This window comes from Oryctolagus cuniculus, chromosome 2 (genome assembly GCF_051225735.1).
Source record: "Oryctolagus cuniculus isolate XC-2025 breed Fujian yellow rabbit chromosome 2, ASM5122573v1, whole genome shotgun sequence".
Taxonomy (NCBI): domain Eukaryota; kingdom Metazoa; phylum Chordata; class Mammalia; order Lagomorpha; family Leporidae; genus Oryctolagus; species Oryctolagus cuniculus.
In genome coordinates, this window is record NC_142868.1 from 183,774,533 (window position 1) to 183,799,170 (window position 24,638).

Here is a 24,638-nt window from a genome sequence, read left to right on the forward strand (position 1 = left end):
GGCCGCAATGGCCGGAGCTGGGCTGATCCAAACCCAAGTGTCAGGAGCTTCCTCCAGGCCTCCCACGCGAGTGCAGGGACCCAAGCACTTGGGCCATCTTCCGCTGCTTTCCCAGGCCATAGCAGAGCGCTGGATCCAAAGAGGAGCAGCTGGGACATGAACCGTTTCCCACATGGGATACCAGCACTGCAGGTGGAGGCTTTAGTCCACAACACCATAACACCGGTCCCCTGTATTCCTTTTTTTAAAAATGTATTTATTTATTTGGAAGACAGAATGACACACACAGAGTGGGACAGAAAAAGAGAGATCTTCCATCTGTGGTTCACCCCCAAAAGGGTCGCAATAATCAGTTCTGGACCAGGCTGAATCCAGGAGCCAGAAACTCCATCCTGGTCTCCCCCATGGGTGGCAGGGGGTAATCAGCAGATGAAAGATCTCCCTCTCTCTCTGTAATACTTTCAAATAAATAGATAAATCTCTTTTTTTTTTGACAGAGTTGGACAGTGAGAGAGAGAGAGACAGAGAGAAAGGTCTTCCTTCTGTTGGTTCACTCCCCAAATGGCTGCCATGGCCGGCGCGCTACGCCAATCTGAAGCCAGGAGCCAGGTGCTTCCTCCTGGTCTCCCATGCGGGTGCAGGGCCCAAGCACTTGGGCCATCCTCCACTGCCCTCCTGGGCCGCAGCAGAGAGCTGGACTGTTAGAGGAGCAACAGGGGCAGAATCCGGCGCCCCAGCCGGGACTAGAACCAAGGGGTGCCAGCGCCGCAGGCGGAGGATTAGCCGCTGCACTGGCCGATAAATCTTTAAAAAAAAAAAAAAAAGAAAGAAATTAGTTTACAATTTTGTTACTGGCAAATGCGGTTCGTTCAGTTTGTAATGCTGTCCTTGAGGAACTCCTACTTGTAGGAGAGAAAGAAATGTGAAATAAATGAAGTGTAGTACAAAGCATGCACTAGTTGAAGCATATTCAGAACCAGACCTGTTGGTAGGGAACCCAGTTTTGATTGGAGTTTCAGGAATGAATATAGGAATGTTTCCTTTAGTGGAAAAAGGAAGAGAGGCAGCGACAGCACGGGGAAGTATCCCAGAGAACAGGGGCATGTAATCTGCTGATTAGCTCCCAAGATGGCCACAACAGTGGGGGCTGGGTCAGGCCAAAGCCAAGAGCTTCCTTCAGGTCTCCTATGCAGGGTGGCAGGGGCCCAAGAACTTGGGTCATCTTCAACTGCTTTCGCAGGCCATAGCAGAGAGCTGGATCTGAACTGGAGCAGCTGGGACTTGAACTGGTGCTCATACAGGATGCTGATACTGCAGGCAGTGGCCCCACCCACTATGCCATAGCACTGGCCCCAGCAATTTCTAAAAAGTTAAAATAGATTTACTATCAGGGGGCCGGCGCTGTGGCTTAGCAGGTTAATGCCCTGGCCTGAAGTACTGGCATCCCATATGGGCCCTGCTTCTACTCCCGACTGCTCCTCTTCTGATCCAACTCTCTGCTATGGCCTGGGAAAGCAGTAGAAGATGGTCCAAGTCCTTGGGCCCCTGCACCCACGTGGGAGACCCAGAGGAAGCTCCTGGCTCCTGGCTTCGGATCGGCACAGCTCTGGCCGTTGCGGCCAATTGGGGAGTGAACCAGTGGATGGAAGACCTCTGTTTCTCTCTGTCTCTCCTCTCTCTGTGTAACTCTGACTTTCAAATAAATAAATAAATCTTTAAAAAAATAGATTTACTATCCAATGTAGTGATTCTACTCCTAGGAATCTACTCAAGAGAAATGAAAATGTATGTCCGCATAATGATCTGTTTATAAAAGTTCACAGGAGCATTGTTCATAAGAACCCCAAACTGGAGACATCCCAATGTCCATCAGCTACTGAATGAGTAAGCAAAACAGTGTATCTATACAATAGCATACTACTCAGCAATGAAAAGAACAAGTGCTGAAACATAGTTCAACACGGATGAACTTCAAAAACATATGCTAAATGAAAGAAAGTCCAAAAGACCAGAGGAGGGTACTTCAGAAACCTCATTAAAGGGGTTGGTGCTGTGATATAGGGGGTAAAGCTGCCACTTGCAGCACCAGCATCTCATATGGGCACCGGTTCAAGCCCTGGCTGCTCCACTTGCAATCTAGCTCCCTGCTAATGTGCTTGGGGAAGTGGTGGAAGATGGCCCAAGTGCTTGGGCCCCTGCACCCACTTGGGAAACCTGGAGGAAGCTCCTGGCTCCTTGCTTTGGCCTGGCCCAGCCCTGACCATGTGACCATTTGGGAAGTGAACCAGCAGATGGAAGATCTGTCTATCTATCTGTCTGTCTCTGTCTCTGTCTGTCTCTGCCTATCCTTCTCTGTAACACTGAATTTCAAATAGACAAATATTTTACAAAAAAAATCTCATTATGAATGGAATTAAAAGGTAAGTTTATTTTGCTAGAGAATGTTTTGAAAGCAGTTCAGATGAGGGTCTTCAAAAAGTTTATGGAAAGTGTGTATTATAAAAAAACTATAGAAGGATTTCAAATTTATTTTGCACCAAAATAAACTTATCTTTTGATTCTGTGTTCCAAGAACTTTTTGAAGTCCCTTCCTTCTGTATGAAATGCCCAGATCAGGCAAATATATGGAGACAAAAATTAGAGTAGTACTTGCCTGAGATGAATATCTAAAATGGGACTGTTGCAGTAGCTGCATAGCTCTGAAAATTTACTAAAAATTAAATTGTACACTTGAAACAGGTGATTTTTATTATATATAAATTATATCTCAATAAAGCTGCTGGGGGAAAAAAGCCTTGGGAGGAGTCCAGGCTTTTAATTAATGAAATAGCAATAGAGATTAAAAAAAAGAGAGAGAGAAAGATAAGCAATATGGCTGCAGTGAAGGGAGTGCACTGCAAAGGGAAGGAAGAATGAAAATTGGCTGCCTTAGTGTGGATTGAATGGCTGGTAGATGCTTATACTGCCAGTTTAGGTAGGAAATATACCCTATACAGACAGACAGGTGGTGGATGGGTATTTTAAATTTGACGCCTCTTTAGGGTATCCATGTGGAGACATCAAATAATCAGTTGTATACATGCATCAGATGGCAAAAGGTGTTTGGGCTAATGATACAGATTAGAGAATCATATATTGGTACAAAAACTAAACACAGAAATGATACATTGTGGGGTAAAGTGTAGATTAGAAGAAGAAAAGAGAGTACAGAGATAACTCAGACCCTGACATTGAAGGAAGACCGCACAGAAGAAAGGTATTTAGTGAAGAAAACTGAGATAGAATAGTTACTCGTATGCTAAGTGTAAAGTGGGAAAACCAGACCTACTGCGTTGTGGTGTGATAGGCAGCAAATATCAGATTGAAGCAGTTCATGGGAATGGGGTTTGGTATCCCAATCAACACTAATTGGAGGTCCCAAGATGGCAGAGATGAAGATTTTTAGATAACATATTCTTAATTTCCCACAAAATAATGGGAAATATGTCCCTTTGTGAATTAAAATGAGGGAACAACAGGTCCCCTTTGGGGATTATGTGTAAGCATGGTCTGTTGGGTTGTTTTGTTTTTTGATTTTATATCTAGTTTCTTCTTCATCTTAAAACAAAAGGCACTCTTTCCATCAAAATTACAAACTGTCCAAGTATAATTAATGACTTTAAAACTCAGTTTTGTATTTCAGACTTTTTTTTAACCTTGTTGGTTTGTGTAGCTGGGAATATTTAAATAGGTATTGCTTATCTTCTGCTTGCAGGCTTATCAGTAACAGCAGAACAAATAAATCCTCATGGTACTGCAGCTCGGAAGACAGAAGCGAGAGTTGAAGAGGCATTTCGGCACAAACAAAGAAATCCAATGGATGTCTGGCACAACTCTGCAAATAAATGTGCATGTGAGTATTTGAGATCATGTTATCCAGTAGTGGTAACAACTGTGAGTGATGCGGATTTATTAGGAGCTGGGTACACAAACTACTGTTTTTCCACAGCTCTTTTAATCTCTCCTTTCAGAGGTGAAGAGCTTGTGGAGTAAGATGCTGAATCACATGTTTTTTTCTTCCTTTAAAAAAAATTATTTATTTGAAAAGCATGAGATAGGGAGAGAAAGAGACAGAGATCTCCCATCTACTGGTTCAGTCCCCAAATGCCTGCAACAGCTAAGGTCAGGCCAGGTGGCAAAGCAGGAGTTTGATCAGTCCAGGTCTGCCACATGAGTGGCAGGGACCCAGGGCCTTGCCTCCCAGGGAGCACATTATCTGAAACGGGAGCAGAGTTGGACTGGAGCTCAGGCATTCTGATAATGGGATGCAGGCATCCCAAGTAGTGTTTAACCAGTATGCCAAATGCTTGCTCCCAAATTATGTTTCTTTAACCATATTTGCTGTTTTCTACCTTATTCAATACTTGCTGTTTTCATGTTAACATTTGCAGTGTTACGCTTTGGTTTTTGCATAGAGATGCAGAGCCAACAGACTTGTTTTCTATTACTATCATCATCCCCTTGTTGTATGCTATGCAGGATGTTTTTTATGTAGTGGGAAATGGAAACTCCAGCATACAGGAGTGGCTGATTTGGCAGTAAGAGATCGATTTTTCTGAGAGAATACTTTGTGCTCAGTTTGAAAAATCACAGCTTTCTTTGTCTAGTAGTGTGAGATGTAGTTAGAGAGAAAATTCAGTGTTCTATATTTTCTTCATTTTTACTCATTCATGTTCATGTATAAAATTTCTAATAGACAAATGTTAATAAACACAGCTTCTTTCTAATGTACTCTTTCTGTTTCACTGAAAATAGCCTGCCTTGGAAGGTACATGCTGTTCTTCAGGCATAAAGGCAGTGATACTTCGTTAATTATCAGTAATGCTGGCCTTAACATGTTCCTTCCACCTGTGACATTGAGTTTGTTTTTATTTGTTCTCTCTCAGTAAGTGCCATTTATTTATATGTGAGAAAGTTTGAGAAAGGACTTTATATTGCATTTGGTTGCCATGAAACTGATGAAAGCTGTTTTATATAGTTGTATCTCAGATCATGACTTGGTTTCTATAACAGCACTCTAATTCACATCTTGAAATCCTTGACATTCTCTGCACTTGATACAAATATTTACTAATGAAAATATATTGAATATTCAATTTAAGAAGTTTAAGTTCCCTTAAATGTTTGAAATACTCATTTAATCTACAAATATGAGGTTTTTTTTCCCTTTTACCAGTAGATGGCATATGTGACACATCATTTGCTTTATATTAATTTAAATAATAACTCTAAATGTTCATTAGGGAGAGTTGTTTTTCCCAAGGTCTTGATTTTGGGAACAATCTCAATGATGCTACAAATATTGCCTCTAAGAATTATGTCCCTAAACAAACTTTTCACACAGAGCACCCTAATAAAGGAAGTGATAGATTAAACATTTGGTCCACAAGTATTTACTCCTATCATATGCCAGGTATGTGAAGATACAGCAGTGAGTGAAAGAAAAATCCTTATTCTCATGGAGCTTGAGATCATGATCAGTTTTGCTTATTTTGCAAAAATTATACTAACCATTAGAAATAATGACATAAAGAGAAGGAAAATACATCCAGTTCTAACTCCCAAAGATTAAGAACATTTTTCTTTGTTGTTAGCCAGGATGAAAGCATTAGAAGTAAACTTGCTTCAGGAAGACTTCTAGCCTTTTCTTAGTGAGCTGCATGCAAAGTAGTTGAGTTGCCTCTTTATTGAGCAGAGTTCAGTCTCATGCCTATAGTTCCATGACTTGGGCAAGACAAGAGAGAACCTCTTGTGCTGTTGGCTCCACAGCTGGAGAATAAGAGAGGTTATAATGTTAGGAGTGGCTTGTCAGGTAGAAGAAACCTAACAGCTCTTTTTATCAGAGCAAGCTGGATATTTTTCTTTCATATTTAATGTGAACTCTGTATGTAGTTAATGGGTTGCCTACAAATGTCCATTGCTATACCAGCTTTTAACAGAATACCGATGCAGACATTTTTTTTTTGCCATGCTAATTACCCTATAACTGTGAGTTATAAAATGGAAGTTAATAGGGGGGATATGAGGAAATAGTTCTAACAATAGTAGGAAAAACATATTTCAAGCCAAATTTGCTAAATTACTTGAATTTTGGAGATGATTTCAGAAAACTTTAGTAGATAGATTCTTAGAAAAGAGCAATATTTACAGCTAAATTTATCCATTTTTATGAATACACTGAGGTTTTTTTATAGAGACACACGTGTATACACTTGATCTTAGCCAAAAGGCTGAGAAATGATAGACACGAGTATATAAACACTATATACTGTTGATAGACCACTGCATATTGAGCAGTTTGAATGGAAGGAAAAAGGGCTACCATTAAGACCATATTCATTTCTGTCTTTACAAAGCACTTTTAAAACCATGGACTAAACAGTCTACAATTAGTAATGTCGTATTTGTATTTTCCTTTTAAAATATTCGTGTCAAGGAAACTTTTTAGCTTCAACATATTAAAAGTATGTTTTGTCTCTTTAAAAAATCAAGCCAAACTTAATACTTTTAGAGTCACAGAAAAAATGGGCTATTTTCACTCTTTGATTACTTATTTTAACAAACTAATGTTTAGAATTTGGTGTTAGATCCCAGAAGTGACAGGCCTTTAGCTTGAGTGGCTTTAATAACTTTTACGTGTAAGTGCACTAAGAGTACTTAATTGTATTGTGTAAGTTTCCCACATTGCAGAATGAAAGTTAACTTTTTGTTTACTTAAGAGACAATGGGTAGACTTGCCTAACCAACTGCCTTTAATACATTCAAACATATTGGAAATTAAAAAATCTTCCTGGTTGCATTATCACCTGGAAAGCCCAGCTACCTATTCATAAAGGCTGTGGTCGTTTATGGCATCTGTAGTATAGTCCCAACAGCCTTTGTAGACATATATCTGACCAAGTAATTATTTTAATACTTTGTTAATGTTACTGTTGTCTTGATTAGCAGGGAGCTTAGTTTTCTTAAATCCTCTCAAATAACTATGCAAAACATTGATGCTGCTAGGTAACCGCTTGTTGATGGAGATTAACAGTTGGCTATTAGGGCCAATTCTGTGGTGCAGCGGGTTCAAGTCCTGGCTACTCCACTTCCTATCCAGCTCCCTGCTAATGCACCTGGAAAGGCAGTGAGGATGGGCCAAGTGTTTGGGCCTCTGCACTCATGTGGGAGACCTGGAAAAAGCTCCTGGCTCCTGGCTTCAGATTGGCCATGCTCCGGTCGCTGTAGCCATTTGGGGAGTGAACCAGTTGGTGGAAGACCTCTCTCTGTCTCTACCTCTATCTGTAACTCTGCCTTTCAAATAAATAAAATGAATCTTTAAAAAACAAACAAGTAAAAAAAACAGTTGGCTAACCAAATTATCCATGTAACTTTGTAAGGCGTCTGTCCATGATCATACACAGTATGGGTGATTCTTGTTTTTCTGGAAAGCGAGACAACTGAAATCTCACTATCCTATCATGCTATGTTGGATCATGGTTTTTTTTGTTTTTGTTTTTGTTTTTATTTTTGTTTTTCATTTCATGGCTTAGGAACTATCTTTTGGGTGACCTTTCTGGTAAATTATCCACTTTTCTGGTAGAAATTTAGGCTAGGCCTTGTGGGCAGCCTGGTAATGTCATTCTCTAAATGTGTGTATTACACACTTGGGCTCTGGTGGTTGGAAATGGAACAGCTATAAAGCAGCACCTAGGATAGTAGAACAGTGGAAATGCTGAGCAAACTCATCCAGGAAGCAAATTTTAAAATATTTTTGTTCTACAAATTCATCCCTGACTTTATCATGTCCATTCCATGCTTGTAGGTTGTGGGAATTAGCGAGCATGCATGTCAAGAACTAAGTAGTGTTTGTCATGTGTCATACTAGTATGGGTTTACATTCTTTTGGATTCTACTTAATAAACATCTATAAAATAGTTTCTGTACTCCAAGTTTTACCTGTCTTTTTTCTTGTGAAACAGTTCGAGTTCGGAGAAAATCAAGGCGGCGATCACAGTGGGGTAAAGGAATTATTAAGAAAAGGAAAGTCAATAATTTAAAAAAAGATGAAGAGGACACCAAATTTGCAGACTATGAGAACCATACAGAGGACAGGAAGTTGCTAGAGAATGGCGAGTTTGAGATAAGCACTGACTGCCATGAGGAAAATGGAGAAGAGACTGGAGACTTATCCATGACCAATGATGAGTCATCATGTGACATCATGGACATGGACCAGGGGCAGAGGCTTCACAGTGGAGCAGGCACAAAAGAGAACTTTGCGTCCACTGAAGAGGAAAGTTCAAACGAATCTCTACTCGTCAACAGCAGTGGTTCTCTCAATCCGGAACAGGCACCTAGGAAAGAACCTTTCCTTAAAGGAACCTGCCTCAACGGAGAGGCCTCCACTGACAGTTTTGAGGGGATCCCAGTTGTGGAGTGTCAGGATGGCAAAGTTGAAGTAGTTTCTCTCTGTGGTAGTGGAGACAAATGTAATTCTGAACAAAAGATTCTTCTGGAGGACCAGTCAAAAGAAAAACCAGAAGCTTCGAGTGATAATCGTGGAGGTGACCCCGATCAACTAGAGGCCCCGGAATGCAGCAGCAATGAGAAGTTAGAACCTAGCTCTGATCTGGAGGTTAAAGATGCAGAACTGGATAAAGAAGGTAGAGCTAACAATTGTGAAAATTTTTCTGAAGGTTTAAAACTCCAGAGTTAATTCATTGCATATTTTATCTGATACCCAGTAGCAATAGTTGATGAATAATTATACCTCTATGATAATCTGTTTTCATTCCCTTTCCCTTGAAAAGTACACTCATAAGAGAGTACTTCAAAAAGTTCATAGAAAATGAAATTAAGGGGTTGGGATTGTGGCACAGTCAGTTAATCTACTACCTGCAATGCTGGCATCCCGTATCAGAATCCCGGCTGCTCCATTTCTGACCCAGGTCCCTACTAATGCACCTGGGAAAGCAGTGGAAGATGGGTCCAGTGCTTGGGTCCCTGCACCTATGTGCTGTAAATTTATAGGGGTTATAGTTCAGAATGCATACTTAGTAATAGAGCATAGTTTTAGGAGCACTATGTATCCTGGGCTGTCATATAAACAAGAACCTGAAAACTGTGTTAAAGCCAGGGTTAAGTAATGAGTGGGAAGAGGGGAGAAATCTGCAGCCTGAGGTGGAATGGGTGCAGAGAGGATCTGTGCCACTGCTGCTCCTCTTTGAGAGTTCAGTAAACTTGCAGAAAAAGCTTCAGTAAATGTTACGTTCAGCTGATGAACTGAAAGCTTGAAATATATTTGCTGTGTAAAAGTTGGTTTTTAGTTTATAAAAATACATTTCTATTTTATATGAGAGATGGAAAGAAAGAAATTGACAAAGAAAGGGGAGGTCTCTTGTTTACTGGTTCACTCCTCAGATGCTTCCAACAGCTGCGGCTTAGCCAAACTGAAGCCAAGAACTGGGAACTAAGTGACAGGGACCTAAGTACTGGAGCCATCACCTGCCGCCTCCCAGGGTGTGCACTAGCCTTAAGCTGCAATCGGGAAAAGAGCCAGGACTCAAACCCACGCAGCTCTAGTGTAGGATGTAGGCGTCACAGCTGGCAGATGAGTGCTGCACCAAGCATCCACCCCTGTTGTGCAAAAATTTGACCTAAAGTTTACATTTGGGATTGTAAGGACAGTATTATCTAGTGCAGCAGTTCCTAACCTAAGTTATCAGGCTTCTAGAAATACTTGGATGTAGTAATGGTTTTTAACAAAACATGTAGAATATGTTAATTGAATTATAAAGACTTACTCTTTAAAGACTGCCTGAAATATAAAATTTCTCACATACATTATTATACATGTTTTTAAAGTCATTGCTTTGGTTCTTTGCTGTTGATCTATAGAGCAGGAATTGAATGATGAGATGAAGGAAAAAGTTTAAAGATTTGAGAGTAAGAGAACGAATGCAGGATGGAGTAGAAGGTTTCTCCTTAGTGTAACTGATACAGGCCTGTATGAGATTCTGAAACCGTCCAAGCTTGTTTTTGTGTTCCTTCTCCCCTAACCTCCTTGTAGAGTCATTCCGCTTTGGGGAGTATAGGGCTCAATGGCTTGTCTACCCTTCGCAACCTCAAAGTGACTGGTGCTGTGAAGTTATCCACTTCAATATTTGTATTTTCTCAGTGTGGCTGTTCTCACCAAGACTTTAGGAGGAAAGTAACTAGATTATACTAATTCACTCTCAGGTGGGGAAAGAACATTAGCCATATTATGCTTTTCAAGAATTTATTTATTTTATTTATTTGAGAAGCAAAGAGACAGAAAGATCTCCCATCTACTGGTTCACAACCCAAAAGCCCACAATGGCTAAGGCTCGGCCAGGCAGGAGCTTGGAGTCGGGAGCTGAGAACTCAATCAAGTTCTTCCATGTGGGTGACAGGGAACTCAACTACTTGAGCTGCCACTTAGCCACCTGCCAGGGTGCACATCAGCAGGAAGCTGGGACTTGAATGCAGGCATTCCAAAGTGGGACGTGGGCATTCATGCTGGCATCCTAACCACTAGCCCACATGACCACCCTAGCCTTATTATACTTTTAATGGATTTATATTTTTAAGGAAAAAATGTTATAACCCAGATGCACAGAATTTTAGGTAGTGTGACAGAGAAAAATAAGACATTTCAGGCCATGTTGAGCAAAATGTTTCTAGGTTGGGAGGCAAATGTATAGGCAGGTTGGCCCCACTTTGTATCAGTATCTGCTTCTCTAGGTTTCTTCCAGTTTTGAAAACTCTAAATCTTAAAATGATAACTATGAAAAGAGAGTGAAGACTGTTTAAAAGTCAGTGCTTAGAGGTAAAGATTACTTTTATTCCTTTTTAGTGGATATACTTATTGGATGATAATGTAGTGTGAACTTAGTTTTCATAGTTATAATTTAGTTCTCTTTAATTTGGGTTGTTTATTTTTACCAAAAAAAAAAAAAGAATGAAGTGATTTATCATTTACTTCCTTTCTTTTTCCAAAAAAAGGATTTGTAATGGGTAAAAGAAGCTATAGTTGCTTATGACTGATTTTCCTTGAGTTTTACTTGCTGCAGTGCATTTTTCCCCTCAATTGTAGGTGCTTCTAAAGTAAAGAAATACCGTAAATTAATTTTAGAGCAGGCAAAAACGACAAGCCTGGAACTGGTTCCGGAAGAGCCTTCGGAGCCTGTGCCGCCTCTCATAGTTGACCGTGAGAGATTGAAGGTAAGCTGAGCTGTTCCTGGTTTTAAATGCATGGTTGGAGGTTTGAATGTGTTTGTAAGCAGTTGAATAAAACTAGTTTTGCAAATATCCTGTTTTAACGTAGGAATTAAATGCCTCAGGATTTCTAGTAAAAAGGAGTTGTGTGTTTTGAGGGAATGAACGATTTGGGAATAGTCTTGGTAATAAAGTAAGCCCTGGAATTTTCTAACTTCAGGTGACACTCACACCATAGGTGCCTGTTGTCTAGCTACTTGAATCTAACTATTTCATTTGGCTAATGAAATCAAACTATATTTGATTCTCTTCTGGTTTTCCTAGAAATTGCTTGATTTCCTGGTAGATAAAAGCAACAATCTGGCAGTTGACCAACTTGAGAGATTATATTCTCTTCTTAGTCAGTGCATCTACCGTCATCGTAAAGATTATGACAAATCACAACTTGTAGAGGTAAGTGCTTAATTCATGTAGAATCAATAAATGTGTGTGCTTTTACTTGTCCCACAGACAAGGGGGATTAAGAAGTGAGTTTGCCTAAATCTGGATCTTTCACCAAAATCATTAACAGTTATATTTTGAAAATTAAAGCCTTTCTATGTCTTTTTGTCTCAGGAAAGAAATTATCTGGGGTTCCTGGCTTGTCAAAACACAGAAATCCATGGTTCTGGGTTGGCAAAATACACAGAACAGTATGCGACAGCTCTCTCCTCCCTTGCTGTTAGGGATGTGCTAACAGAGCTTACTGTCTGGGTCTGTTGAGTGTGGGCACTGCCCCACCACCCTCACCTCCGCTCCTGAGGTAGCTGCCGCTGATCTGAAGAAGCCAGCATGAGCAGTGGAAGAGAACCTGAGTCGTCTCGTGCCATCAAATCTAGTCCTACAAAATGGCCACATCAAGAAACGGCTTTCTTCATGCTTAGATGTTTTTAGAGAGCCATTCCCTTTGTAGAGAACTCTGAACCATACAGAAGTTTTTCCTTACAGTGTGAGCTTCTCTCTGTGGTCACATAATTTGCACCAGTAGTTGCACTTGTGCTCTTTAAGAGCAAATGTGATCCCTCATCTACCCACTAAATGGCTAAGTGACTTCATTAGACTCTTTGTGCACTTGCCCATTAGTTTGTTTATCAGGCAGTCTATTAAATATTTATTGAGTACTGACAGTACTAGGATCTGTGCTAAATGTTTGGGATGCAGAAAGTGATTAAGACAATGTCTGTTCTCAAGGAACAATTTTGGTGTATGAAAGATGTATATGTAGACAATACAGTTATTTTTCATATGTAATTAGGAATGTTGTATTTGAATCAAAGCAAGGGAGCATTTAAAAATTAATTTTTTAAAAATTACTTTTTAATCACATTTTAAAAAAAGATTCATTTATTTGTTTGAAGGGCAGAGTTACAGACTGAGAGAGAGGGAGACAGAGAGCAAGTGAGATCTTCCATTCCCTCGTTCACTCCCCAAATGGCCGCAACTGCTGGAGCTGGGCCAGTCTGAAAACAGGAGCTTCTTCTGGGTCTCCCACATTATGTACAGGGGTCCAAGCACTTGGACCATTTTCTGCTGCTTTTCCAGGCCATTAGCAGGGAGCTGGATTGGAAGTGGAGCATCTGGGACTGGAACTGGCACTCATAGAGAATGCCAGCATTGTAGGCAGCGGCTTTACCTGCTATGCCACGGTGTACCAGTCCCTAATCACATTTTTATATTTTATATATATATATATAAAATATTTATATATTTTATATCTACAAAGATATACTAAGTCATATAAATATATAGAAATTACAGGAAAGCACAAATTATAAAGTAAAATATCTCCCATATCCATCATCTAATGGAAGCTAATCACTGTTAATCTTTGGACTGTCTTCCAACCTTTTATGATATCTTGATGTAAATAATATGTCTGTGAATTTTTAAAGATTTATTTGATTCAAAGGCAGATATATATAGAGAGAGAAAAGGAGAGACAGAGAGAGGAAGGGATCATCCATCCTCTGGTTCACTCCCCAAATGGCCATAATGGCTAGGTCTGGGCCAGGGTGAAACCAGGAGCCAGAAGTTTCTTCTGGGTCTCTCATGTGGCTGCAGGGGCCCAAGCATTTGGGCCATCTTTTGCTGCTTTCTCAGGCATATTAGCAGGGAGCTGGATTGAAAGTGGAGCAACTGGGACTTGAACTGGCCCATATGGGATGGCAGTGTTGTTGCAGGTGGTGGTGGCTTTACCTGCTAAGCCATAACGCTGGCCCTGTGAATCTGTATTTAATAATAAGAATCATATTGTATATTTTGTCTTATTTAAAGGAGAACTCCATCTGGGTCTTGACTTGGGTCATCTTCAGCTGCTTTTCCAGGTGCATTAGCAGCGAGTTGAATCAGAAGTGGGCAATGCCTCTCTCTCTGCCTCTACCTCTTTCTGTAACTCTGTTTTTCAAATAAATAACAATAAATCTTAAAAAATAAAAGGGAGATTGCAGCTGGTGCTGTGGCATAGTGGGTAAAGTCATTGCCTATGGTGCCAGCATCCCATATGGGCACCAGTTCAAGACCTGGCTGCTCCACTTCTGATCCAGCTCTCTGCTATGGCCTGGGAAAGCAGTAGAAGATGGCCCAAGTCCTTGGGCCTGTGCACCCATGTGGGAGACCCAGAAGAAGTTCCTGGTTCCTGGCTTCGGATCAGCGCAGCTCCAGCTGTTGTGGCCAACTGGGGAGTGAACCAGCAAATGGAAGACCTCCCTCCCTCCCTCTCTCTCTCTCTGTCTGCCTCTCTTTTTCTCTCTATGTAACTCTGACTTTCAAGTAAATAAATAAAATCTTTAAAAGGGGGTGGTGGGGTGGTGAAAGGCCAGCACTGTGGAATAGCAGATTAAAGCCCTGGCCTGCTGTGCTGGCATCCTACATGGGTGCCAGTTTGAGTCCCGGCTGCTCCACTTCACATCCATCTCCCTGCTAATGCGCATGGGAAAGCAGTATAAGCAGCCCAAGTCACTGAGCTCCTGGCTCCTGGCTTCAGATCGACTTAGCTCTGGCCATCGTGGCCATTTGGGGAGTGAACCAGAGGATGGAAGACCTCTCTGTAACTTTTTCAAATAAATAAAAATAGGGGCCAGCGCTGTAGCACAGCAGGTTAACACCCTGGCCTGAAGCTCCAGCATCCCATATGGGCACCGGTTCGAGACCTGGCTGCTCAACTTCCAATCCAACTCTCTGCTATGGCCTGGGAAAGCAGTAGAAGATGGCCCAAGTCCTTGGGCCCCTGCACCCACGTGGGAGACCCGGAAGAAGCTCCTGGCTCCTGGCTTTGGATCGATGCAGCTCCGGCCGTTGCAGCCAATTGGGGAGTGAACCATCAAATGGAAGATCTCCCTTTCTCTCTCTCTCTCTCTCTCTCTCTCTCTCTCTCTGCCTCTCCTCTCTCTGTGTAACTCTGACTTTCCAATAAATAAATAAATCTTAAAAAATAAATAAATAAAAATAGATTAAAAAAAATAAGTGGGCAGTGCTCCAATATGAGATGTTGATATTGGATGCCAGTATTGCAAGCAGTAGCTTAACCCTGTGCACCAAAACACTGGTCCCATATATTTTGTTTTATAACCTGATTTTTTTTCCTACTTGGCAACATGTATTAAAACATTTAGCAAGAATGACTTTGTTTAATTATATAGTACACCCTGTTAATTTTGCAGACATGTAGAATGGAATTTCTTTGAAACTGTTTAAAAAGAGAAAAGAAAACCAGATGTCTCAGATGTCTTTGACATTGCCCATCTAAATGAAATGTGTGAGGTTGAGTTCTTTTATGTCTACCCCCACCCCTGCAGAACTTCTCTGTTCAGATGATAGTGATTTCTTCAGCTGAAGAGATTGAATACTCTTCAGCAGTGAACATCTCGGTATGGAACTGGGGAGCCTTGTGCCCCGGGGCCTGAGTTGTATGGAGAAGGAGGGAGTCAGTAGCAGAGTCAGCAGCATGCGTTTTCCTGGTGGCAGGGATGGCCACCCGGCACTCTGGTGTTTCCTCTTCTCTCCGGTCGAAGTGAATAGAAATGGGAACAGGCTTTCTGATTTTTGACATAAGCTCCACTACATTGAATGCATTCATTTTGCTTTGGGAGTTAATAGAATATAATGGGTAGGCCGGCGCCGCGGCTCACTAGGCTAATCCTCCGCCTTGCGGCGCCGGCACACCGGATTCTAGTCCCGGTCGGGGTGCCGGATTCTGTCCCAGTTGCCCCTCTTCCAGGCCAGCTCTCTGCTGTGGCCAGGGAGTGCAGTGGAGGATGGCCCAAGTGCTTGGGCCCTGCACCCGCATGGGAGACCAGGATAAGCACCTGGCTCCTGCCATTGGATCAGCGTGGTGCGCTGGCCACAGCATGCCGGCCGCGGCGGCCATTGGAGGGTGAACCAACGGCAAAGGAAGACCTTTCTCTCTGTCTCTCTCTCTCACTGTCTATCTCTGCCTGTCAAAAAAAAAAAAAAAACAAAAAAAAAACAAAAAAAAAAACAAAAAAACAATATAATGGGTAAGGAAGGGCTCAGGCTCTGGAGTAACGCTTCTATTTATTAGTTTTCAAATTATTTAGCCTTTCTATGCCTTTAGTTTATTAATCTGTAAAATGGAACTCATAATGTTACCCAACTTCAGCTTTCATATACATCATATGGAATATAAAAGGATCATATAAATGTAAAACATGCATTTTTAATTTATATATATGTATATATTTCTATATTACACACGTATATATTTCTTAGTATAATACCTGGTGTAATAAATTACTTCCATTATTGACATAATAAGTTCTTCATTATTACTGCCATCATCCCTAAACTCATATTTGTATTTCTCATACCTGATATTACTGGCATGGTGAATTACTGTCATCATCATCCTCTTTTGCCTCTGAAGTGTCTAGGGTGGTTCGACTCAGAGTAGCTATGGTATTGTAATCAGGAAATTATTCAGTGTATAACTTATGTCTCAGATTCTGTTCCTAGAATTTAAAGTGAGTTCTTCCATAATGAGGGGTACCTTTGTCTTTCCATTAATGGAAAACCTGCATCTTTTTTCTCTCTTACAGGAGATGGAAAGAACAGTTCATATGTTTGAGACATTCCTATGAACTTCTCGAGATGAGTGGGTTATCCTCTCCAATCTGCTCCTGGCCGAGCAGTCTTCTGAGCCATTCAATTTCAAAGTGCACCAATTATGTGCAGAGCCTTGGTGTAAAGTGCTCTCTCACTCATTCTTTCTCTCTGTTGAATTTGGTGCTATTGTCTCAGGTACCTGAAACCAACCAGCCTACAAGAACCAAACAGAACTTCAGAAACATGTTGTATTTTCCACAAATAAAAAATACAACCCCACAGCTTGGAGATTTGGTGCTACAGAAACTGCTTTCGCTTCTGCTCCTCTTTTTGTGCACTCTCTTCTGGAGACTTCTCTCGTAGGGAGCAGACCAGCAAACAGGAGGCAGCTGGATGGGGCGGCTCTGACTGTGTTGAATTGTTTAAACAGTGGGCAACCTGTTCTGTTTTTTGTTTTTTATTTTTTTCTCCTTTCTACCCCTTTTCTCATATTCCCCACCCCTCTTCTGGGTAATGGACTGATACCTGTTTTAGAGTTGGCTCTGATATATTCTGGTGGGAAACTGAAGAAACTGGATGAAATTAGATTAGGCTCTTTAGAACTGCCTTTAATGTGCCTTTTTATTCATTTGAGAAAGATAAGGCTAAATCGGTTGGGCTTGTTTGTAGTAAATAAATTAGAGATGGTTTCTCTGGTCACAACCTTGAAAATAAGTTTTGATACTCTGTGTCATTAAAAGATAATAGTGTTTTGGTATTAAATGCCTGTCTAGTTCTCAGAGCTCAATCAGGACACTCAGTAAGCCACATGATATTCTGAAATGGTCAGTTTTTGTGTGTGGTTTGTTTCTGTTTAAGAAACAAGGGAACAGAATTAAAGCAACAGATAATACACAACCCACACAAAAAATCCCACACACGTTTCAGTATTACTGACAATGATGATCCCAAAATAAATAGATGATGGCCATTCTTTCTTCTATCAGTGGCAATTTAATAGTTACTCATGTTTGAGTTTCCAGAGAGAAATGATTTTCACATATAGTAAATTATTATTGTTTTGCTTTAAAGCTGGGACTTGCCAAATGGACAGAAAAGAGAGGAATTTGTCAGAGGCTCCATAGAATTCATTTTTTGTATGATAATTGCCAGTGAGCTATGGTATGGTCCTTGAATATCAGTATTAATGTTTAAATCCCTTCCCGTAAACTGATCTTCACAACTCTTCATTTTGATTGGAACCCATTTTGGATCTTGCTGAGTGATTTCTGTGAATTGTACTTACCTGAAATTAATTATGGGTTACTAGTTTTACAGAAACTTTCTGCAAATTTTGAGACACAGTCTAGGCAGTTACAAAGAGGCAAAGGGAGTGCAGTGACATTTTTTATCAGATGATTTTTAAATAAAAAGTTAGAAAATTATGCTGACAAGTTGGCTTGCTATCTTGATTCATTATAGCTGTGGGCTGCAGGTGTGTCTTTCCAATATATGCAACACATGTAGTTTGGGTTTTAATTAGGGCAAATGGTCTTGGACTACTGCAGAGATATTGAGCTACCTCAGCTTTTTGTAATTTAGTTACCAACAGTGTTTACAGAGTGCTGTAATCACTTTGCCACCATTTATTCTCGCGGAAGCTAAGGTACTTGTCTCCTTGTCTCTGGCTGTTTGTGGAGTGCAGAAAGCACACTGTGGCTGTAGGGAACTGCAGTAATCCCAAGTGCTTCTTTGCATTTACATCTAACGCCTTCTAATTCTAGCTGAATTGTTTTAAAATGCCACTTGTTTTCTTTATGCTTAGTCTATGAAGTTTTCATAATATTCAGTTAGTCATGTAATTAAAGATGCTACCCGTGTAGACACACTGTATTTTTAAGGTGGGCAAGTGCGATTAACGATGAACCATTTTAAAGGGGAGGTTATTTGAAACCTCTAATTTGATTATTGGGAGGATTTTCATGCTTTCTTTCGTATTTATTACCATCATACCAGTTCAGACTATTTTACTGTCTAATACATTAGCATTTTGTATTTTGATGGAAATTGTTACAGAATTTAAAGATTTGATGAAATAAGATGTAGCAGATTTTTTGTAGCAAGTTTCTGGTAAAAGGGTTTTTTGCAAGTCTCAGGTTCTTGCTGCACTATTTTTTTTTAACTATTTATTCCAGTTACTCTAAGTCAGCAGCATTCTGTTCAAGTAACAGCAGCACTTGTGAAAGGAAAAAAAAAAAAAAACGCACATGTTCTTAGTAGGTTACTGAATTTGTACAATTAAGATTTTAGCCATCAGTGAGTTTGACAAGGGAAATTTATGTTTGGCATTACAGTGCTTCTGAAAGATCAAGTTTTGTTTTTTTTTTCTTTCTTTTTAAAAATGTTATCTTTAGATGGAAAAATTGGAGGCAACCTCAGTATAGGAACTGCCACTTTGAACAGTATAGGTCTTAAAGAGAAAGCCAATCTAATGCCAAGGGGAGAAAAAATTTCTGAATTTGTACCAACTCTTCTGGTCCCTTTTCCCCCTGCCCCCCCCCCCCAAAAAAAAAGAAGTACTCTATACCGGTTTTGCTTATTTTACGGATATCTGGTGGTTCTATAGTTCAAAGCAGCTTGTAAAATTATCCAAGTGGACTCAATTTTGTTTACCTTTCTGTAAGTTCTTAATTTTTGCTGTATAGCATTGGCAAAAATGTGTATAAATTGACGACCTCTGTTCTTCTTTCCTATTGTGAGCATTATAAATGATGAGCTCCTGTGAAAACCGTGCTCTCGGTTCAGTAGAATATGTATCACAGCACAGCCCAGCAATAGTTCATGCTCAGCTGTGGGGACCCTGGGAGCTTTTTGAAGATGATGGAACCACATTAAGGTTGAAACTGATGGCTGTGGAGTTAATTGTGTTTTTGAGCTTGAATCTTACCTGTGATTAATTTTTTTTACGTCCTTCCATGACTTGATTTTTCTCATACGCCAATGTATTTGTAGGTTTACTGGATTTATTTTTAGGGAGTGGGATGGTAATTGCTTCCCTTTTTTGATTAAGTTTGTTCAGCTATGGTGCTATTCAGTAGGTATCTTCAGTGTCGGGTCCCGTAGCTGAATGCCATTGTTATTATAATTATTATTTGTAATCATATTGTAAGCTTGAATTTGGGCTTATACCTGCATCTTTTGTATTTTGTACATTTGGTTACTTAGACTTTGGGAGTCCTAATTGGTTTCAGTCATGTATGTCTACTTTGTAGATTAAGTAGACTTCATCAGCTATGGTCTATTTTGGGTTACGTAGTTTAATTTAGAATTGTGTTAAATTGATGTTTTGCATTTGACTTCATTTTACATTAGTTTGAAGTAAATTATTTAATTTTTGAATTCTGGAATTTGAACATTTACTGTAATTTGTAATATAACTGCTGTGAAATACTTGAATAAAGATGATAAGAAAAACATGTCTTTCTTTAGCTTTAATTATGATCCCTGTTGGCTACAAATGCACTGCTGCTTTTCTAAGACAATTCATCTGTGTTATAGATAAGGCATATGGATGTTTATTAAGTATCCCCAAATAAGTCAGATGTACCTTTTAGATTTTAAGTATACCTCAGGAGATTTTAACTGAACCGTTTTTCAGTTGAAAATGTTTTAATTCAGTTGAAGATTGTCTAAAATATGTTACATAGAAAGAAGCAAGTGGATTACTTCTGGAATTTGTTTTCCTATCCACATGTTTAGGTAAAGCCCTCAGGAGTGTATTTGAGGCTCAATCTAGTTTTTAGGACTCTAGAAATGAAGTTGTTTTATTTATTCAGTTTGAGTTTTCATAAGACTCTTCAGGTATCTATTTCATGTTATTCTATACCCTAATGCCTGCAAAGTTATCTCTTAACTTTTGTTTTTAAGGATTTACTCACTTATTTGAAAGGCAGAGTTTGATAGAGATCTATCCACAGGTTTGCTCCCCAAATGACCATAATGGCCAGGTCTATGCCAGGAGCTGCTTCCAGGTCTCCCGCATGGGTGCAGGGTCCAAGCACTTAGGTCATTCTCTGCTGCTTTCCCAGGCACATTAGCTGGAAGCTGGATCAGAAGTGCAGCATCCAGAACTCGAACTGATGGCCATATGGGATGTCATTATCGCAGGTGGCAGTTTTAACCCACTGCACCACAATGGCAGCCCCTTAATTGTTCTAAAAATATGAATTCTCCGGGCTGGTGCTGGCCATAGTTGGCTAAGCCTCCACCTGCGGCACCAGCATCTCTTATGGGCACCAGCTCTTCCAATCCAGCTCTCTTCTTCTGGCATGGGGAAGCAGTGGAAGATGGCCCAAGTGTGTGGGCCCCTGAACCTGCATCAGAAGACCCGGAAAAGCTCCTGGCTTTGGGTTGGCTGAGCTATAGCCGTTGTGGTCATTTGCGGAGTGAACCAGTGGATGGAAGAACTTCTGTCTCTCCTTCTGTTTGTAACTCTACCTCTCAAATAAACAAATAATATCATATATATATATATTCTCTTGCCTCTATATTCATATGTTGATTACTTCCTGGTAACTGTGCTGGCAAGATGGGTACACAGATGACATGTTCTCTGTCCTTACATATTCTATATTCTGCAAGGGGAAATAAAACATTGAATAAATGTTGGATGCTTTGATATTATTCTCTATATTTTTTTAAAGTGCTGAGCTGACCCTGAAACTTCGTAGTTCTTGTTGGTTATCATAATAGAAGTCTCATGGTGAGAATGCCTTAATGTAGTTTTACAAAATATTTTGAGGTTTTGACTGCTTACATGTACTCATTTTATTCTCTCACCTTGGCCCTCCTAACCTAATTCTCTTTCCATTATCTAGTCTATTAGGACTCAAAGGGAATTAAAGAGTTCTTGGGAAGATTTTATGCTGATGGTGTCCTCTGTTCCCTTTACAACTTTAGGAGTGCAGTGATCTTCAGAATGCTTACAGGTGATGGAGTTAGGCTTTCTTCTTTCTTTGACTTACTGCCAGCTGTAAATGCTGTGTGTGTGTGTGTGTGTGTGTGTATTTCTTTTTCTTTGAAAGGCAGAGTGACTGATAGATATCTTACATCTTCTGATTCACTCCCTAAATGCCCACAACAACCCGGGCTGGGCCAGGCAACAGCCAGAAGGCAAGAACTCCCTCCAGGTCTCCCACATGGTATGCAGGGATCAAAATACTTGAGCCATCACCTGCTGCCTCCCAGGGTGTGCCTTAGCAGGAAGCTGGATTGGAAGGAGAGGTGGGACTCAATCCCAGGCCCTTCAGTGTGGGATGCAGGGGTCATAAGTGGTGTCTTAATGCCACTGTGCTAAATGCCTGCCCCAGTTTGGGGTCTGTTGTGGAGGAGAAGTGTAAAGATGTTTACACTTGTCATGTGACAGTCCTTGAATGTTTTTGAAAAGAACCATGACATGATGAAGATAGAACTTCAGAAGTAATACTTTGGCAGTAATTTACAAAATGCAAAATAACTGTTTCCTTTCAACTAGATATATGAACTACCTGCCAAATGCCAAGTTTGTGCTAGGCACTGGAGCTACAAAGCTGAGTGAAACAGAATCTTCAAATTAGAAATAACTTCAGTAGAGGAAGACATTAAGAAAAATTAAAAATAAATTTGGCTAAGTACAATGATAATGGTTTAATTGAAGTGCTGTTGGGGCAGAGGAACTTAACTTACCCTGGGAGTTTGGGGAAGGGTTTTTTTCTGGCTGATATTGTATCTTAACAGCATCTCAAAAAAGTCAAGGAATGTAATAAAAATTTGGGGAAGGACATTCTAGGCAGAAGAAGCAGTATAGACAGAGGTACAGGAATGGGCAGGCACCTACACACCATTCTAATTTGCTGTAGGATAAATCAAAGAAGGTAGTGATGGAGGGCAACAAGGACTCTATCTGCCTTTCTTGTGTTCCATATGAGAGACGCTGCAGACCCAAACTAGGGACCTTAAGGTAGGGATGGTGAGAACAAGATTGTTTCCAAGAAATTTAGAGATAAAATCAGAAGGACTCAGTGATTAGCTGTTGGGGGAGAAAATAGAGAAGGGTTCTGAAATTGCTCTTGGGCTTCTGCCTAGATGATCAGGTTTGTATTACCTGATAGGTAAAGGAGGGAGCAAAAAATCTGGAGTGAATGCAGTGTTGGGCACTTTAACATTTGTTCCAGCAGACATTGAGATAAATACTGTTTCTGAAGCTAGGGAGCATTTAGAGCTGCAGGCTTTTAAGGTCAGCTGCCGATAAGTGGTTGTCAAACCCTGAGTATGCATTAGATCTCTTAGGCAGTGCTTTCAAAGCAGAAGGAGATGGTAGATAGAGGAGCAGCAATGTTGAAGCAGCAGGTGGAGGATACCTTACAAGTGAGACCTCTCATACCTTCTCAAAGGCAGGACAGCTGAAAGAGAGGTGTCCCAGAACTGAAGGAAGAGAGAATGTTGGCTTCAAAATGGACAGCAGTATCAAATATGCCAGTGGAGGGCCAATAAAGTGTATACTAAAATGTTGTCAGTAGGGGTGGGAATCTGGTGATCTTTGTTACTTTCAGGAAAACAGGAAGAAGTGAGAGCCTATCTAGGAAGGGATGCGGGGTCATAGAAGAGATTTTGGTTAAAGTTTGGGGCTAGCATTGTGGCCATTTGGGGAGTGAACTAGTAGATGGAAGCTCTCTCTCTCTCCCTCTCTAACTCTGCCTTTCAAATAAATATATCTAAAAAAATAGCTGGGTCCAGTGCTGTGATGTAGCATGTAAAGCTGCTCCCTATGGTACTGGTTTCCCTTATGGGAACTACTTCATATCCTGACTGCTCCTCTGATCCAGCATCCCTGCTGATAGCCTGGGAAAGCAGTAGAAGATGGCCCAAGTGCTTGGGCCCCTGTACCCGCATGGGAGACCCCAAAGAATCTCTTGGCTCCTGGCTTTAGATTGGCCCAGCTCTGGCCGTTGCGGCCCTTTGGGGAGTGAACCAGCAGATGGAAGACCTCTCTCTTTGTCTTTCTCTCTCTCTAGCTCTACCTCTCAAAGAAATCTTGAGAGAGAGACACCGACTGAGGGTACTTATATAGTGAAGAGATAGAGATGGTAGTAGAAGCCGGCAAGGAGAAGAATAGCAGCTAACATTCATTGAAAGTTCTGGATTCCAGGCCCTCTTCATTGGATTTTTCCCAAGTAGGAACTCATTTAGTCTGCACAGCAGTCCTATGAATGGAATGCTGTGATTATCCCATTTTACTAATGAGGAGAGTTGATCACAGAGCATCCTACTTGCTGAGGGTCAAACAACTCTAACAGCACCAGGATTAGATTCTGGGGTTGTAACTTAGGAGCCTGGTTGCTTACCACCGTCCTCTGTTGCCTCGGTAGAAAGAAGAGTGACTCACTGGAGCACTGGCTTGAGAAGAGTAAGGGAATTTTGGGGGGAAGACCACAAACTGGGGGTACAGGTGAAGGTATAAGTTTAAGGGCAGGATAGTTGAGGAGATAAAGACTCGGCAACCTCAAATTTTTTCATTATATATTTATTTATTGAATTAAACCATTTTGTGGTAAAACTTCTCAGGGAAAACAAATGTGTAGGTCAAACATGAATTCTAAAATGCAGTGAAGTCAACACCTTAGCCCGTCCAGAAACTCTCCACGTGCTGCATTCTGACTAGAATCTTCTTTTTCTCCCCAGATGTAAGCACTGTCCTACAATTATAGTAATGATTTCTTAGCTCTCCTGAGGGTTTTGTCCTCCATGGGCATTTCCTTAAGCACTACACTAAAGTTTTTCCTATTTGCCTTTTTCTCTTGTCTCTTAAATTTCTTAATCTACAGATTTCCTCCTCAGTCTCCTTGCTATTCATTCATTGAAGAAAACTTTTGACCTATTGGATTTACCAGTCTGGATTTTGCTGATTGAATCCAGTGGTGAGGTTATGTTAACATTTATTTGTCTTCTGTATCTCCCATAAATTTTTGGGTGGATCTATGGTTGCGGTGCCATAGCAGTGGTCCAGTATGATAATCACCGCTAGCTAGTGAGCACTTGAAATGTGGCTGGTCCAATTGAGATGTGCAACATGTATAGAAATGTGCACTCATTTTGAAGGTTTATTACAAAAAATAAGAAATGCCTCATTAATGGTCTTTCTATTAATGTTGTTAAATTGTTTTGGTTATATTGGGCTAAATTAAATTATTAAAAATAATTTTAACCTTTATAATGTGTCTACTAGAAGATTTAAATATATGTGTGAGGCCGGCGCCGTGGCT

The 24,638-nt window shown here is 40.5% G+C and overlaps 1 protein-coding gene across 6 annotated transcripts in view; it reads left to right on the top strand.

The window, feature by feature from the left end:
- ATAD2B (ATPase family AAA domain containing 2B) overlaps positions 1-19,812 on the top strand; it is a 221,718-nt gene extending 201,906 nt beyond the window's left edge. For 3 of the 6 annotated variants that reach the window (XM_002710061.6, XM_070069368.2, XM_089326771.1), the window contains 5 exons: positions 3,755-3,892; positions 8,001-8,684; positions 11,138-11,265; positions 11,584-11,712; positions 16,353-19,812. In XM_002710061.6, the coding sequence (XP_002710107.1) occupies positions 3,755-3,892; positions 8,001-8,684; positions 11,138-11,265; positions 11,584-11,712; positions 16,353-16,394 (1,121 nt within the window). In that variant the 3' untranslated portion in view covers positions 16,395-19,812. Of the gene's footprint in view, positions 1-3,754; positions 3,893-8,000; positions 8,685-11,137; positions 11,266-11,583; positions 11,713-16,352 lie in introns of those variants that run through there. The other 3 variants (XR_016229549.1, XM_070069369.2, XR_016229550.1) reach the window with 2 other exon arrangements.
- The last annotated feature ends 4,826 nt before the right edge of the window (positions 19,813-24,638 follow it).